The sequence below is a fragment of the Amblyomma mixtum genome, chromosome 5 (assembly GCF_055824585.1).
Source record: "Amblyomma mixtum isolate Tamu chromosome 5, ASM5582458v1, whole genome shotgun sequence".
Taxonomy (NCBI): domain Eukaryota; kingdom Metazoa; phylum Arthropoda; class Arachnida; order Ixodida; family Ixodidae; genus Amblyomma; species Amblyomma mixtum.
The window spans coordinates 38,737,152-38,751,441 of NC_143016.1; the positions used below are offsets into that span (position 1 = coordinate 38,737,152).

The 14,290-nt window shown below is 47.0% G+C and overlaps 1 protein-coding gene across 2 annotated transcripts in view; it reads left to right on the plus strand.

Moving 5' to 3' along the window:
* Positions 1-14,290, plus strand: part of LOC149341833 (complement C3-like) — an 82,257-nt gene that overhangs the window by 23,212 nt on the left and 44,755 nt on the right. For both annotated transcript variants that reach the window (XM_089544062.1, XM_089544063.1), the window contains exons 9-16: positions 95-200; positions 2,091-2,339; positions 5,274-5,435; positions 6,637-6,765; positions 7,510-7,578; positions 10,153-10,350; positions 13,252-13,407; positions 14,067-14,190. In XM_089544062.1, the coding sequence (XP_089400188.1) occupies positions 95-200; positions 2,091-2,339; positions 5,274-5,435; positions 6,637-6,765; positions 7,510-7,578; positions 10,153-10,350; positions 13,252-13,407; positions 14,067-14,190 (1,193 nt within the window). The remainder of the gene's footprint in view (positions 1-94; positions 201-2,090; positions 2,340-5,273; positions 5,436-6,636; positions 6,766-7,509; positions 7,579-10,152; positions 10,351-13,251; positions 13,408-14,066; positions 14,191-14,290) is intronic.

Here is a 14,290-nt window from a genome sequence, read left to right on the forward strand (position 1 = left end):
ATATCTGACAAAAAGATTCTCGCTCTCCTGCGATGTTATCGTCGCGGCTTAGACTCCGAAAAAAAGTGAGCCGCATGTAATTTTATTCCCCTAGGTTTGTCAACCAGGAGTCCGTCCGTGGCTTCGTGTCATTCCGGTTTTCCGCCAAGAACGAGCTCGGCGCCTTGGAAGAGATCGGCACGAGCAAGGAACCAAAACAGGTGCGGAACTTGATTCCCTGTCTCGCTAACGATTTGCGCGATGTAAAGGCGCAATATTTAGCCACGAAACAATCGCGTAATTTTCTACTCTCTTCTTTTTCCCTTACCATCGCCTAGTACCTCCAACCCTAGAGTTTTTGTACTGTCAATATGCATTATCCAATCGGAAGCCAAAGAAAAAGAATGAAACACCGGAATCCTTAACTAATTATCAGCGTTTATAGCGAAAATAGCGCCGGCACTGTTGACGGAGCAGACGAAAAACAGAGAAAAAAGTAAAGGCGTTGCCATCGTCCAGTTTGCATTCTGAATTTCACACATCCGCAGACGCATCCGCAGACGTTCTAAATGAAACTTAAAGCAATATTTTGCCACACGCGTTAGACGTGAGCTAGACAGGAACTGGACGCCTGCTTAACGCCTGCGCCTGCAATGCGGTTGTAAGATGTGAAAGAAAAAATGGAATCGCATGCCTGACGTTCGGGTAAAACCGCCATTTGCTCGCAAATTTGACGAATGTAGCGTTGCGTATTGCCCTTAAAGCACTCATGAGTGCCAAAACCAACGTCTCGAAATCACCCTCTGAGCCACCTCTGAGTGTACTCAGTATCCGTGTACGGATCCATCACGCGGAAAATTTCGCAGCATATAAGTGGCTATGGTACGGTATGTGACGTTTAAGGGCTCAAAACTGCACGTGGACTCCGAGAGACGCGATAGTGGAGGGTCCCGGATTGATTTCAACAACTTGGGTGTTCTTTAACGCGCACTGACATCGCACAGCGCTCGGGCGTGTTGCGTGTTTCGCATCCGACGAAGCGCAGCTGCCATGGCCAGCATTCGTTCCGGCGACATTTGGCATAGCCACAGCGCCACCGCAGACAGACCCTGTTAGGAGGCACCGATGCCGGGTAACCACCACGGTCTTCCGTCTCACACCAAGGGCGGCATATGTTCCAAACAAGTGATTTCTCTAAAAGCGAGACATCGTTTACCTATAAAGAGACACCGTTTACACAAGCCGTGGGCGTAACAACAACTTTACGTCACGGGCAATGCATCATACTGCATAGTGGAAAACACGCAGTGTTAATGTGTACTATCAGCAACAAACGAAACGCGAATAAAACAATTGAAACATGAACCGTAAATTGAGAATATTTTAGCCGGGCAAAGGCGAATACTAGCGCACGTTGATATAACATCGAAGGCGCGAAGAGTCTCTTTTAGAACTGCTAATCAACCTGGCTTGTATTTCATCTCCAGGAGCCAACATGTTACTGGTTTTGTGTTTGCTTTTCAGTTTTCTTGTTCGCACTTTGTTTGTTCTTGACAGTACTCTCATCATTTTTCCTCTGTGGTTCAAAGTTTACAAGAATAGCTCAACGCGGAGTAGATTTGGAATAAGGGAGTAATTGCTCATTGGCATATCCACCCAAGCGCAGCCATATAGCCACAAAGGAAACGAACAGAGCTCCCACATAAAACCCGTAGTTAAAAAAAAAAATGCGCCCCGGACGAGGATGGATTTGACTTCCACTACGAAGTTTCAGTGCAAGCTGTATAGGTTCCCTTTTGCAGCCGTATGGCGGCGCTTTAGTTGACGTGAATGAGTAATTACTCCCTTACTATGCTTTCTCTGTGTCCTGCCTTCACGAGGCCATTAACAGCTTTACATATAACTTCATGGTTGGTCCATACTGAGCTGGGAAATTTTCTCCTTTGTTAACCTTCATTGTCTCCGTCAAACAAGAAGTACTTGATATCGGGATGCGTCGTACAAAAGGCAGCAACTGTCTTGGCTCAAACCGTTATTTCAACGTTTTGTTCTTTAGGAGAAACTACAAGCAATGAGTGCCTACCTTTTACTAAGAATGCCTTACCATGCAGCTTGTGGACGGTGACTCCGACTTCCTGCTGACGCGCGCCGACGTAGTGGCCCGGCTGGACGAGAGAAAGGTGGACGCCCTGTTCCGCACACGCGCGCGCCTTGTGGTCGAGGCAACCGTCACCGAGGAGGCCACGGGCATCCGAGAGACCGGGCGTAATGAGAAGGCCGTTTTCTCCAGCTCGCCTTACACGATATCGACAGCCCGAAGCGAGAAAAGCTTCAAGCCGGGCACCAAGTTCTACGTGGTGGTAAGAACTGTGCGCGGTCTTGTGGTGCGCTCGTTGCGTTACTCCACTAACAGAAATCCAACACCGGTGCGGTGTCCTTCTAAAAAAAATGGCTGAGGCTTAGCTAAGGTTAAGCCTAGTCAGATGCGAAGCATATTGATGGCTAGGTTTGGTAATACATGGCTTTCCTTGGTTGACGTTCATCCCGCTCTTCATCGGTCTCTGTGGCACGCTGAAGCTTTCGCTTCTCGTTCAAATCAGCCCTGCTTCTAGGCGGCATCCCAACACCTGGCCGCCTCGTAAGTGCCCGGAGAGCGAGGCAAGCTCAGCTTTATACCGCTGCTGTAGCGTCACGTGGTCAGCTGCAGCGCCTCTGATGTGGAGCCTCCACCGCCGCGGCCGACCGCGCGAGCCGGCAGCCCATCTCTCCTCTGCTTTGACGTCATGTTGTCACGTGGTGTCACGTGGTCACGCTAAAGGTCAATGGTAGCTCCACCGCCGCGCTCGACGGGCTGTAGTGTAGCTCTAGTAATATGCTTCGCATAAAAAAGCCCAGGGCAAAAAGAATTAATAGAATCCTCTTGGCCTTTTCACCATCTCTGCGTTTGCAATGGACATCTAATCGTTAGCAGTGCGTAAGACCTCGCCTTCAGCTGGCTTAAGCGAACTTCCCGCTAAAATCATAGACTGCGGCCTAGACTTTTAAGGAAGAAAAGCTGTTAGTTCGTGTGTGGGTTTCTTTTCAGACGCAGAGTGTGAGAATGGTTGTCGCTAAGTACTGTGAGCTATCGCATCGATAGAACTACATTGCGAGATATTGCGTGAGCCGCACTGACAGTTTCTCTCGACATCAAACTTTGAACGGTGCTTATTTTCACCTCGAAAAGTGGAGGAGACATTCTCTCACTACGCACGAGCGCAAAGACAAATCTTCGCACATGGCAAATTCATTGTCTTTAAATTTTTACCTTTTTTCTAAGATGCGATGTTTGTTTGTTCACGAGCAGCTCCAGCTCAATTAGGCGAAAATGTGCCATCTAGTTACAGCCGGTTTGAGCTACAACGAAATCCTGCAGTTAAGGCGAACCGAAATCAGACAGACAATCCGTGATTTTGAACGCGGAGTGAATTCCGAAATATTTTGGTTCGACACCATGAAGAAAACAGAGCGCAATTTTTCGGGGACATTTTTTTAGCAACGAGGAACCTGCCAAGTTTTGGTTTTGCTTCCTCAGAATTACTTTCGTCATCTTTGTCTTCGGGCATACTGCGTGTCGCTTGTCTTGGGCGCCCCAAGACGCCACAGCTGCGTGTCCTACCTCTGCCACGCCACACATTTATTGTTGCGTCATCTGGTTGACTGGTGTCAGCCGTGAGCCAGTGAGAGTTTCCCTCCTGTGTTTTATTCCGTGATGAAGATACCCCTAACTCAGAAAGAGGGAGAATCATATTCAAGTGGTAACAGTAGGTATAAACCACATGCAAAGGACGCTGCTTCAGGTGTAGTGTGATGGTAAAGGAGAGAGGGAAAACTTTATAGCGTTGGAGCATTGATTATCGAGGACATACTACGCCAGGGTGATCAAAGTCAAATGGTTCATCAAAGGTTCATCAAAGCAAGTTGTTCCGAGCCTAGCCAGGGCCGCCTCTTTGACAGGAGAGCAGCATGGATAATCCTGGTTTCAACGGCGACGGTGCAGGTGAAAAGAGAACGCTCCAGATTAGCGCTCGGATCGTGGCAACAGGGTAGAGGTGAAGGAAAGAAGGGGCATGAGTGAGGGGTGTAATGAGTGTCGATGCGCCGAAGAACGCGTAGCTTGGGGTGGGAGGTGGGTCAGGAAGAGGAGGAGTACATAGAGACTAAATAATATTGTAGTAATATAAATTAAATAAATTCCCGTTCTGATAGGGATAGTACACGCGGAAGTTCCTAAGCCTATGCTTCTTGCGATTGTCCCTAAGTACTGACCCGCACAACTGCTGTTTATCGCCTGTGTTCGCGATAGCGACTGGCGTTGGCTACTTAGTAGAATTCGTATTAGTACTATTAGTATTAGCATTAGTATTCATATTAGTAAGTGGCTGCACAAAAAAAAGGAAGACTGGTCACTATCCCTGCCGCGGAAGGAAATGAGTTGGACACGTGGAGCCAGCAGTAAAAGTTCCCACTGTTCCAAGGCAAATTGTCGCTAAGAGAACGCCAATATAGGGCGCGCGATTTCCTCAGTGGGGCTATGCACACTGCGCTGTCTTCCGCAACGCTACTCGGTCTCAGGTAAAGAAGCAAAAGCTTAAAGGCGACGAACCACTTTGGGATCCCCCTTAGTGCACACGGCCAACCAAACATTATGTTGGTTGCTGTGGCAAATGCGCCAGCTGTGCCACCTTTTGCTCACGATGTGGCGCTCAAGCGAGGCTAGTGTCATCAACGGACTGCATCTATTTCGCTGGGCCAATCTTCTCTCTTTCTGTGGGCCCGGACGCCGCTGGCGTGCGCATGACCAGGCGCGGTCTGAGGCGGTTGCTATCTGAGGTGGAGGACGGCATCAAGCGAAGTTAATTACACCACGTGAGCGGAAAGGCAGGCTTATGATGTCGCATGAACACTCTACTGCGTCCTGGTACACTGGCCAGAGACTAGCCAAGGTTTCTAGATAGCTCTTAATTTCATGATATATTCACACAAAGAGCCTAGGACAAACACTGTCAACAGGCCCACGTGACCGTCTCCACCTTATTCTTCTCCACCCGGTGTCCTGTTTCTCTAGTTTAGAGCAGCCGACCAGAAAGTCGGTGCTCCGGCTGATATCTCTCTCTCTTAGTAAATGTGGATCTCATCGTTCCAGCTTTTGCACTGCGATGCCACCTTGGTTCGTAGTTCTTCTTAAGACGGTCATAAGCACCCCTCCCGTCCCGCAGGCGAACCTGACGTCTGATCTCTCGCACAATTCGCAGGCGGAAGTGATGTACCCCAACGGTAAGCCAGCCGCGCGTGTGACGACAAAAGTCACAAGTGAAAACGGTCGAGTGCCGCCCATGAGTCACTTGACGGACAACAACGGCGTGGTGACCTTCCTCATAAATTCCAAGTCTGCCGACGGTGAATTCACGTTTACGGTAAGTCCACACACAAAAAACGGAAACATTGTAGTTGTGCGTTTTTAGCCTGCTCGCAAAATGGTACCTATGGTTGTCAGTGCCCGGAACGACAGGAAACCTTGGTAAAAATGATATAAATATTGGTGAGATGGTGAGATAAGATACACTGGTGAGATGGCTCCTCATAGTCATTATACAGAAAGCGGGGGGTTTAGTGGAGCTACACTAATGCACTGATGCATGTAAGATGGTCCCTGCCTGGGTTGATTTTTCGCTTACGCCATTATAGCAGTGTTATCGTTAATGCGAAATCATTTCTAGGCTACGTCGGTGCGGTCGTGTCCGCAAAACGTATCCTCAGCAGTTGTGAAGTTCTCAGAAGAGGTGGCATCAAACGAGTTGTTGTAATCGAAAGAGGATGCTGCGCAAAAATAAAAATATGTCGATAGGATGATCAGTTAATTAATTAGAGCCAAAAATGTCGAAAAAATGTTGAACTAGCGCGGTCGTCGATAGAGTGAGTGGACGGGAAAACAGCCGCGGACGGCAAAATAGTGCGAGAACAGGCAAAGGCGTGAAAATAAAGTTTGCAATGAAATGAAACGGATTTGATGGGTGACAAATATTTGAAAGAAAAAGTCTTAGCACAGTATAATTAATTAATTATCCACAAAAACCATTGGATGCTTGAATACGCTGGGCGGGGATTTAGTAAGCGGCCTCGAAAGTAACCACGGCGCCAAATTTGAAAAACCAAAATGGTTAATTGACATTAAAGAAGATATAATCAGAGTAAATAATTCGATTTTTAATTAAAGCATAAGATAGTTACGCTAATTGAGTAGTTAAATTAACAAACAGATAGAAAATAATAAACAGAGGCAAAGAGAGGCGACGAGTGCCGAGGAGGCGTCGATTCTTCCGCATTCTCCCAATTCGGGTCGAAGCAGTGATCTCTAATTTTGCCTGAGAAGTAGCGAGGGACTGCAGCTCGTTACGTTGCTTGTTGATTTATTTATTAATACCTCAGACTATTAAGGCACTGAGGTTTACTACCTCCATGCCTTAATGTGTTTCTTCTTTGATGCTTCGCTGAAAACTTCCAGAGATAAAGCGACTTGCAGTGAAATTAAAGGAACATAGCTGTTAACGAGCCAACTGAAATTGCTGCTATGGGTAGTGATTAGTGTTGCGAAGTATGGCGTGCTGCTCTTCACAGGTGGAAACCGCCGACCGCCGCTTGTCGCAGCATCAGCAGGCCAAAGCTGTTGTCAGGCTGCAGCCATACACAGACGGATCAGGAAAATACATCGCCATCGAGAGAAAGGATCCCAAGGCTTTAGTGGCGGTAAGAATCTACTTCAGTGATATCCACCGATCAAGCTTTCTTTCTCGAGCATTCAAACATTGTATTCGTTCTTTCTTTTCATCACTGATTTTGTAGCTAGCAAACATGAGTTTGAAACATTATTTTTCTTCCTTTATTTATGGGCATTAGAAGAAACTGGCCAATGATAGACGTATGTAATTTGTAATGTAATGATGCTCCTATATGTAATGATGCACCTACATGCAATTATATCCAGCATGACAATCAAAGCCCATTTTGAAAAGCTTCACCACGTCATTGAGACAACGAGAATATAAGCGAGCAAATAGCCTTATGTGTAGCGATGTTAGTCGAGGCAACGCTTGCAGACTTCAATGCGCCTACCTTAGTCCAATTTGAGTATGACGGTGCTTTTATGTTGAGCGTATATGCTATCCTGTTACCCGTTGAGGTTGGCGGTTATATTCTATTTCAAAATAACGCTCTCATATTAAATTTCGCCACAAAAAGTAGAATTACTAAACAACGAGTACCGTGCACATGAGCTGTTTCGTTGTGTGTAAGCTATGCTAACTTATTTTGGGCCTTAGTGGCATATTTATAAAAGGATGTGGTATGTAAGTGTTTCTTGAAATAGACTGTGACATACGGCACAGGGGTTCCGACAGGACACCTTCAAGTGAAACAGAAAAAACGTGCTCGACGTTGTCGTTCATCTCGCCCCTTCTGCTTCAATGCTTCTTTTTCTTTCTTTTTGCGCAGCCGGGCTCCATGTACGAGGCCTCGATCTTCAAATCTCAAAACTCCCAACTGAAATCAGCATACTACGTGGTAAGAAAAACAACTCCGACCCTGAAATCTCATTCTAGCCCATCAGGTTGTCTAGCTCCACCGCTTTACGCGCGCATCGGTTGGCCAGAGTACAGCATGATTATTCTTTCCACTACTCAAAGAAAAAAAAAAACATTGAATATGCACAGATATGCAAAGAGAAACAACACCAGAGCAGAGTTAATGCACACTTCAGGTATTTTCTATTCTCAGGAACTGCCTTCTTCTGATCGCAAGTTGTGAACTATTCCTGCAGACAGAAGCACAGTGCTAGGAGAACAATAGACAGGCGAAGCGGACAACACAAAGCCCTTTTGACTTACATCTTCTACACATACAGCTTCACCGCCCTTTGTACATTTTTCAAAGCCCATGCATGCACGTCATCACGGCCTTTAAGTTCGGCGCCGTAAATTCTTTCTTTTTTATTGTACCTTGATCGCCAGAAGATCTGACCATGTTCCTTGAAGGTCATCGAGCCAGAGCGAAAATCCGCAAGGAGAGCAAGTGGGCTCAGCACTTATATTGGCTGCATCAATACTGAATCGTTCCATACGCCCGGTGGACGCGCAATTATAAAAATACAGTCAAAATGATGTTGAAGAGATATGCGAATCCTGTGCGCTTTCCATATCTTTCCCGTATGCCGTCCATATCCTTTCTGTATAGCTTCTATACGACTTCTACTTGATGTGCATGACTTCATACAGGGTCCGGTGGATTTGAAATTTTCAAGGCGTGTTACTGGCATAGTACTTATGGACGCAGTATGCTCTATATGGCTTCCATATGAACCATACAGAAAGAGTTAGGGATAACCTCAGTCCTCATACGGAACGTTTCAAAAGAAATGGACTTACCAAAAATTTTTTTTTGTCGGTGTTTGTTCATGTTGATCATTTTTTTCTGACCTTTATCATTTCTTTTTAGATTTCATAAGCACCCGTGTTCTTTAAAAAATGTACGAGTCATGTGGCTGGTTCTTAAGACAGATGTTAGTAAAAGTAAGTGTTTACCCTGTTTACTTAGATCCTTTAGAAGAAGTGCTACGTCTTCTTCCGACTGGTTTCCTGGTTAGCCCATCTCGGTGCCATTACACAAAGCCTAGAAGCCGTGAGTGCAGTGCAGGGCGACAGTTTTATTTTTCTAGTTCGGCCTGTCGTCTTGTGAACAAGGCTGCCAAAATAAATAGGTTCATTGACTTCGGATGAGAATCTTGCGATTTGTGAATGTCTTGATTCATGATACTGTTACAGTCCGTCTAGAGGCTCGGCGGTGCATTCTTAGGTTTGGTGGGTTAATTAAGGCCATAACAATTAAGCCTAGCAGCCTTTGTCGTGCCCTTCATGGGCCGGAACAGCAATATATGACAACGAAGATCATAAAATTAGCCCGTATTTCGAGAGAACTGCATTCCTAAGCCCTCAAATTCCAAATGCCATACAGTTACAACAGTGTAATATTATCGTCCTACTGGTAGCTTTCTACAAAAATTGCAAATAGTGAATAGACCTCATTCGTTCTACTTGTTACATCCGGCATGTGAAAGTACAGGGAGTGGAGAATCTGCTGTTCCTTTTAAGCTCGCACCCAGACCTCGTGTTCCTGTTAGCGAACCCCATTTATTCAACAAATGCACGCGCCTGGAAGGAATCCGCTTGAAGTAGTTAGGAAACATTTTCTCGCCACTCTGAGACTACGTAATGGGACAGAACGCGCACTATTAAACGTTCGCCAGAGATGGAGACGCGGGAACGGTGACCGTTGCACAGGTCCCGTTTCATCCCGTCTACGGCGGTGTAGAAAACATAGTGATGTTTTTTCCTGAACTGTGCCGGGAAAAGGGGTTTATGTCTAAAATTTGCAGTAGATAATACTCCGACAGGACGCAATAGGATCCTTCACATCGTTATATTTGGAACGAATTGAACATTTGCTGTTGAAAACATGCATAAGGAAAAGAATAAAAATCGATAAAGGCAGCAGGTGGAGTCCAGTACGGCGGCCTTGTTTCAATACTCTTGTTAATAAATCCGAACGTTCAGTCTAGGCCAACAATCGTGAGCTCGCACAAGCTGCTCGAATTATTCAGCCTAAACGTTCAGGAATGCTCAATCTTCTCAAATTCGTGTCATCACGAGGACCCTATGTAACGTCTGTTTACAAAATTCGTTATACGAGCTGCAGCTAAGTGCCTTTATATTTGAGGTCATGAGTGATTTTACTTCTTTGACCGTAAACAGCAACTTTATCTCAAAACCTCGTGTACAATTTCAAAGGCGACAATATATGACAACGAAGATCATAAAATGAGCCCGTATTTAGAGAGAATTCCATTCCTAAGCCCTCAAATTCCAAATGTCATACAGTTACAACAGTGTAATATTACCGTCCTACTGGTAGCTTTCTACACAAATTGCAATTGGTGAATGGTGAATAGTGAATGAGAGATGGACCTCAATTGAATTTTTCTCAGTGCATGGGTGTTCGGTTTTAAGTGCTCGCTGTATGCGATGAAAAGCAGTACTGTTAATTCTTTGTTCATTCTTGGTTCACGCGGTCTTCTGCACACAGATTCTCTCTCGCGGCCGGGTGATTAAAGCAGAGAAGGTGATCACGGACGGCGGTGTCCTCGACCCGAAGGTGGCCTTCGTCGTGACTCCGGAGATGACGCCCAGCTTCCGACTCCTAGTGGTCGGTTTCGTGGGCAACGTTCTGGTCACAGACGCCGTCTACGTCACCGCTGTGCCTACATGCACGGCGGATTCGCATGTGAGTGCAAAGTTTCTGAAGCAGACCCGTTGTTAACCGTGGCAGGGACAGAACTTGCGTCGTTGCTCCGTATGGACTGAGACCACCCAGAGGGAACGAACGGGCCTGTCGCATGAGGGTCAGCTGGTCTTAAAGGGACACTAAAGTAAATATCAAACTAGGCAAGACAGATAGCTTTATTCCACGGGAGCAATACCCACATTTTTTTTTTCTTACACGGAAATATGGCTGCTTTGTTAAGAAAACCACAAATGAAAGTCCCAAAATCTTTACTCATTCAAAGCACCTGAAAAAAAAAAATGAACGGCCATGTGACGCATTTGGAACCGCAGCGCACAAAGGCGCCACTTCCAAGTAGCCGAAACTCGGCCGGAAACCAAAAAATTCAGGGTTTACTTTGCTGACCTAACGTGCGGTGAGGCGAATGCATTTAACCCGGTGTTGCTGCTTGTGTCACTGATGTGTGGTTAAGATGTTAATTAAGTACACAATTGCTTTTGAATCTTAAACGCTGGAGACACTGGAGGGTGTTTCGGAAGCATCCCTCTGATTCGACGCCTTTCTGCAAACACTCTCCAGCGTCCTAGACAAGCACGACACATAAGCCTTGGCAGGAAGTAGCGCAGCCATTAGCACGCTCGGCTGCGGAACGGAAGGATGGTGGTTCGAATCCCATCGTGCACGAAGATTTTTTTTCTGGTCTGACAAGAAAAAGCGTGACACCTCTGCTGACAACCTTCTGTCGACAAGGACGACACGGAGGGGACGTTCAAGTGCAGGCCGTCTCTTCCCCCCTCTATTTCGGTAGGGTCACTCCGCTGCATCGCGTGCGTCTGCTTCTCGCTGGAAGCTACGTGGGTGCGAAGGAAACTACGTGAAGTTATTGAGGGCAGCTGTAGACTGCAGAACAAACTGCTGATCACGCTTACGCGTGCAGACATATGCGATGATAACGCGAGCGTGAAGCCTTTGATGCGCTGGCACTGTCCTGAAGTGTTGTACATGTATGCTTTGAGGGATCCTCGAAAGCATGCGAGCAGCAGTCGTGCTCTAACGTATTCATTCAACTACGTGTCTCAGTGAAAAATCGCATGCGCACCTCTCACCAAGCGGCACAATCTCCAGTAGATTATACCGTGTTTGTTGGCTAACTACGCATGAAGTATAATCGCAGACAACCCTTGTGATTGACTCTGCTGGGGTCGTTGCGATTTCTACTTCCCTCAAGAGAAAATTCTACAACAGCTGTATCTTACCGGTACTCACCTATGGGGCAGAAATGTGAAGGCTAACAAAGAGGGTTCAGCTTAAGTTAAGAACGACGCGGCGAGCGATGGAAAAAAAATTGATAGGTGTAACGTTAAGAGATCGGAAGCGGGAGGAGTGGGTGAGGGAACAAACGCTAATTAATGATATCCTACTCGAAATCAAGAAGAAGAAATGGGCTTGGACAGGATATATAATGCGAAGGCAAGATAACCGCTGGTTCGTGAGGGTAACGAAACGGATTCTAAAATAAAGCAAACGTTGCAGGGGGTGGCAGAAAGCTAGGTGGGCGGATGAGATTACGAAGTTTGCGGGGATACGGTGGCCGCAGCTGGCAAAGGACAGGGTTAATTGGAGAGACATTGGAGAGGCCTTTGGCCTGCAGTGTACGGGGTCAGGCTGATGACGATGATGATGGATTGTGTCCTGCGGCCTGTAAGCGGGCAGGAATTACGACAGGGTGCGTCCAGCTGCAGTCTGCCGCCTTCCGGCTGTGCCCTTCGGCAGGCGGGTGCACGCATAATCTCGACGAACGCACCTTAACTGGTCAAACGTTTTTCTCGCGAAGAACTCTGCGTCTCATCCGTCTCATGTACTGCTCGCATGATGATCCGCACTGGGGAACCTTTTTCTGTAATGGGCAAAAGATGATGTAATGGTGCACGCATTCGGTGCTTCTCAGATATTTTTCAGCGAATCTAAAAGCATATTCGTATTTTGACTGCGCAGAAAACACGGAATACCACTCGCTCGCATAGCGCTTCAGACGTGGACGACGTGCATGCATGCGTGTGTCTGCATGAGCGGTTACTAAAAATAAAAAAAACAAACAAACACTTTTAAATGCCATAACGCCCACAGCCTGCACAAAGTCGTCGATCCGTCGGATGAAGTGAGAATGAAACCGCTTCGCTGGCCGCATAGCGCGCACCCTCAGCATGAATGCCGTTGCGAACTTGAGCTCCTGAGCTTGCTGCGTACAACGGCTGCACGCATCTTGAGTGCACAGAATGAGAGGCGAAAGCTTTACCTCTCGTGTTTGCGATTAACCTTTATCTCCATAGCCTCTTTTCCGCTGTTTTAATTACGAGACCCTTCGCACTGTCGGCTATGATCGCTGCGCTGCTTTTCTCTCATTTCGACGGTAATTGTCGGTCGATACGGCAAATACGTCACTCGCCGCTCCACGAATCTTCCAGTGGTGGTGCGACGTGTACCTCGATTTTACGGAATTTAATGGCTCATAAAAACGTTGCTTCAGGTAAAAATGAGATATCTGTCATCAGGTAAGCCTAGCCTATCAGTCCAGCCTGGCTTCGTATTTCCCTTTAGTGCCTCTTCAAAGCTGATTCGAGGCGAGCGAGGCACTACACGAAACAGAGGGCGCGGAGTGGAGACTCAATGGAATTGCGGCATTCGAGAAGGCAAACTGGCGTATGCTTGAGGGCAGTTATAGCGTGCAGGGGAAGACTTATGCCCTAGGAAAAAGCCTCTGCTAAACACCTATCTTGCCAAACAGATTTAGAGGACAGTTTGGTGCCTAGAAAACTTTCTCTTCAAAAGATTGCCTGCATCTTGCGTCGCTTGTTCGCTTGCACCTACATTCCATTCACGGCTCTTGGACATTCGGTGCAGTTCACTTTGACCCGGAGGAACCCGCAAGAAGTGCTAGAACCCGGTGCCACTGAGACCCTCTTGCTGAAGGGCACGGAAGGGACACGGGTCGGTTTGCTGGGCGTGGACCAGGCAGTATACCTGCTGCGACGCAAGGACCTCCTAACTCGAGAGAAGGTGAGACCCCTGATCATTACAGCGTAAGCTTCGACGGTACAAAATACAATGGTGAAGAACGGAAACCAGACCCAGTGGAGCAACTGGGTGGCTCGCATCGCTCTGTGTGATGGGAGGCTAACACCTATTTCAGGGCCGCTGTTACATGCTTGATATTCACACCTATCTAAATGGATGCTGAGTGCCGATATATTCAGTTGCTCAATATTAAATTTTGCATTGGCAATGCAGGTTTCGTTTGGTTACAGGACTTCGTGCTGCCACAATAGCTCCACACAGGAAACACCGACATTCTCGTCATAAATATTTTATCGGCAGTAGTAAATTTTCTACCTCTGTCGGGGGGCACTCCGAGGCACATACATGAGAGCATTACCTTTGAATCGGCAAAAAATGCGTTCAAATAAATTTCTTTTCCGGTAGTTTCGCTAACATGGCACATCATTACTACAAGTGGTCACAGAAATGCTGCAAATGCTATTAGTGGGAGTTCCTTGAACTGCCCCCGTGGGCAGAGACGAGCCTCAGATTCTACTTCTGTGCCAGGACGCTTCTCTTCGCTTCAGTGGCGCACCTTTGCGTGACGTTTCGTCGCAATAAGGAGAATTCACTGATTGGTGTAGCGTAGATAACTCGCGTGCGCATTGGCCCTTTCGCAGGTGTTCCAGTCTATGGATGCGAAGGACATGGGCAACGGACAGGACGCTGGCAGGAAAGCGATGGAAACGCTGGTGAACGCGGGTGTGGTGCTGCTCGCAGCCCAAGCCAGCTATGGCGCGCCAGGCAAGAGAAACATTTCCTCACTCTTGTTGTGCAGACAAAGCTCTGCATGTCATGGAATAGCGCGTCCTATATCGCGAGTATACGCTCTGTACTTTGCGCA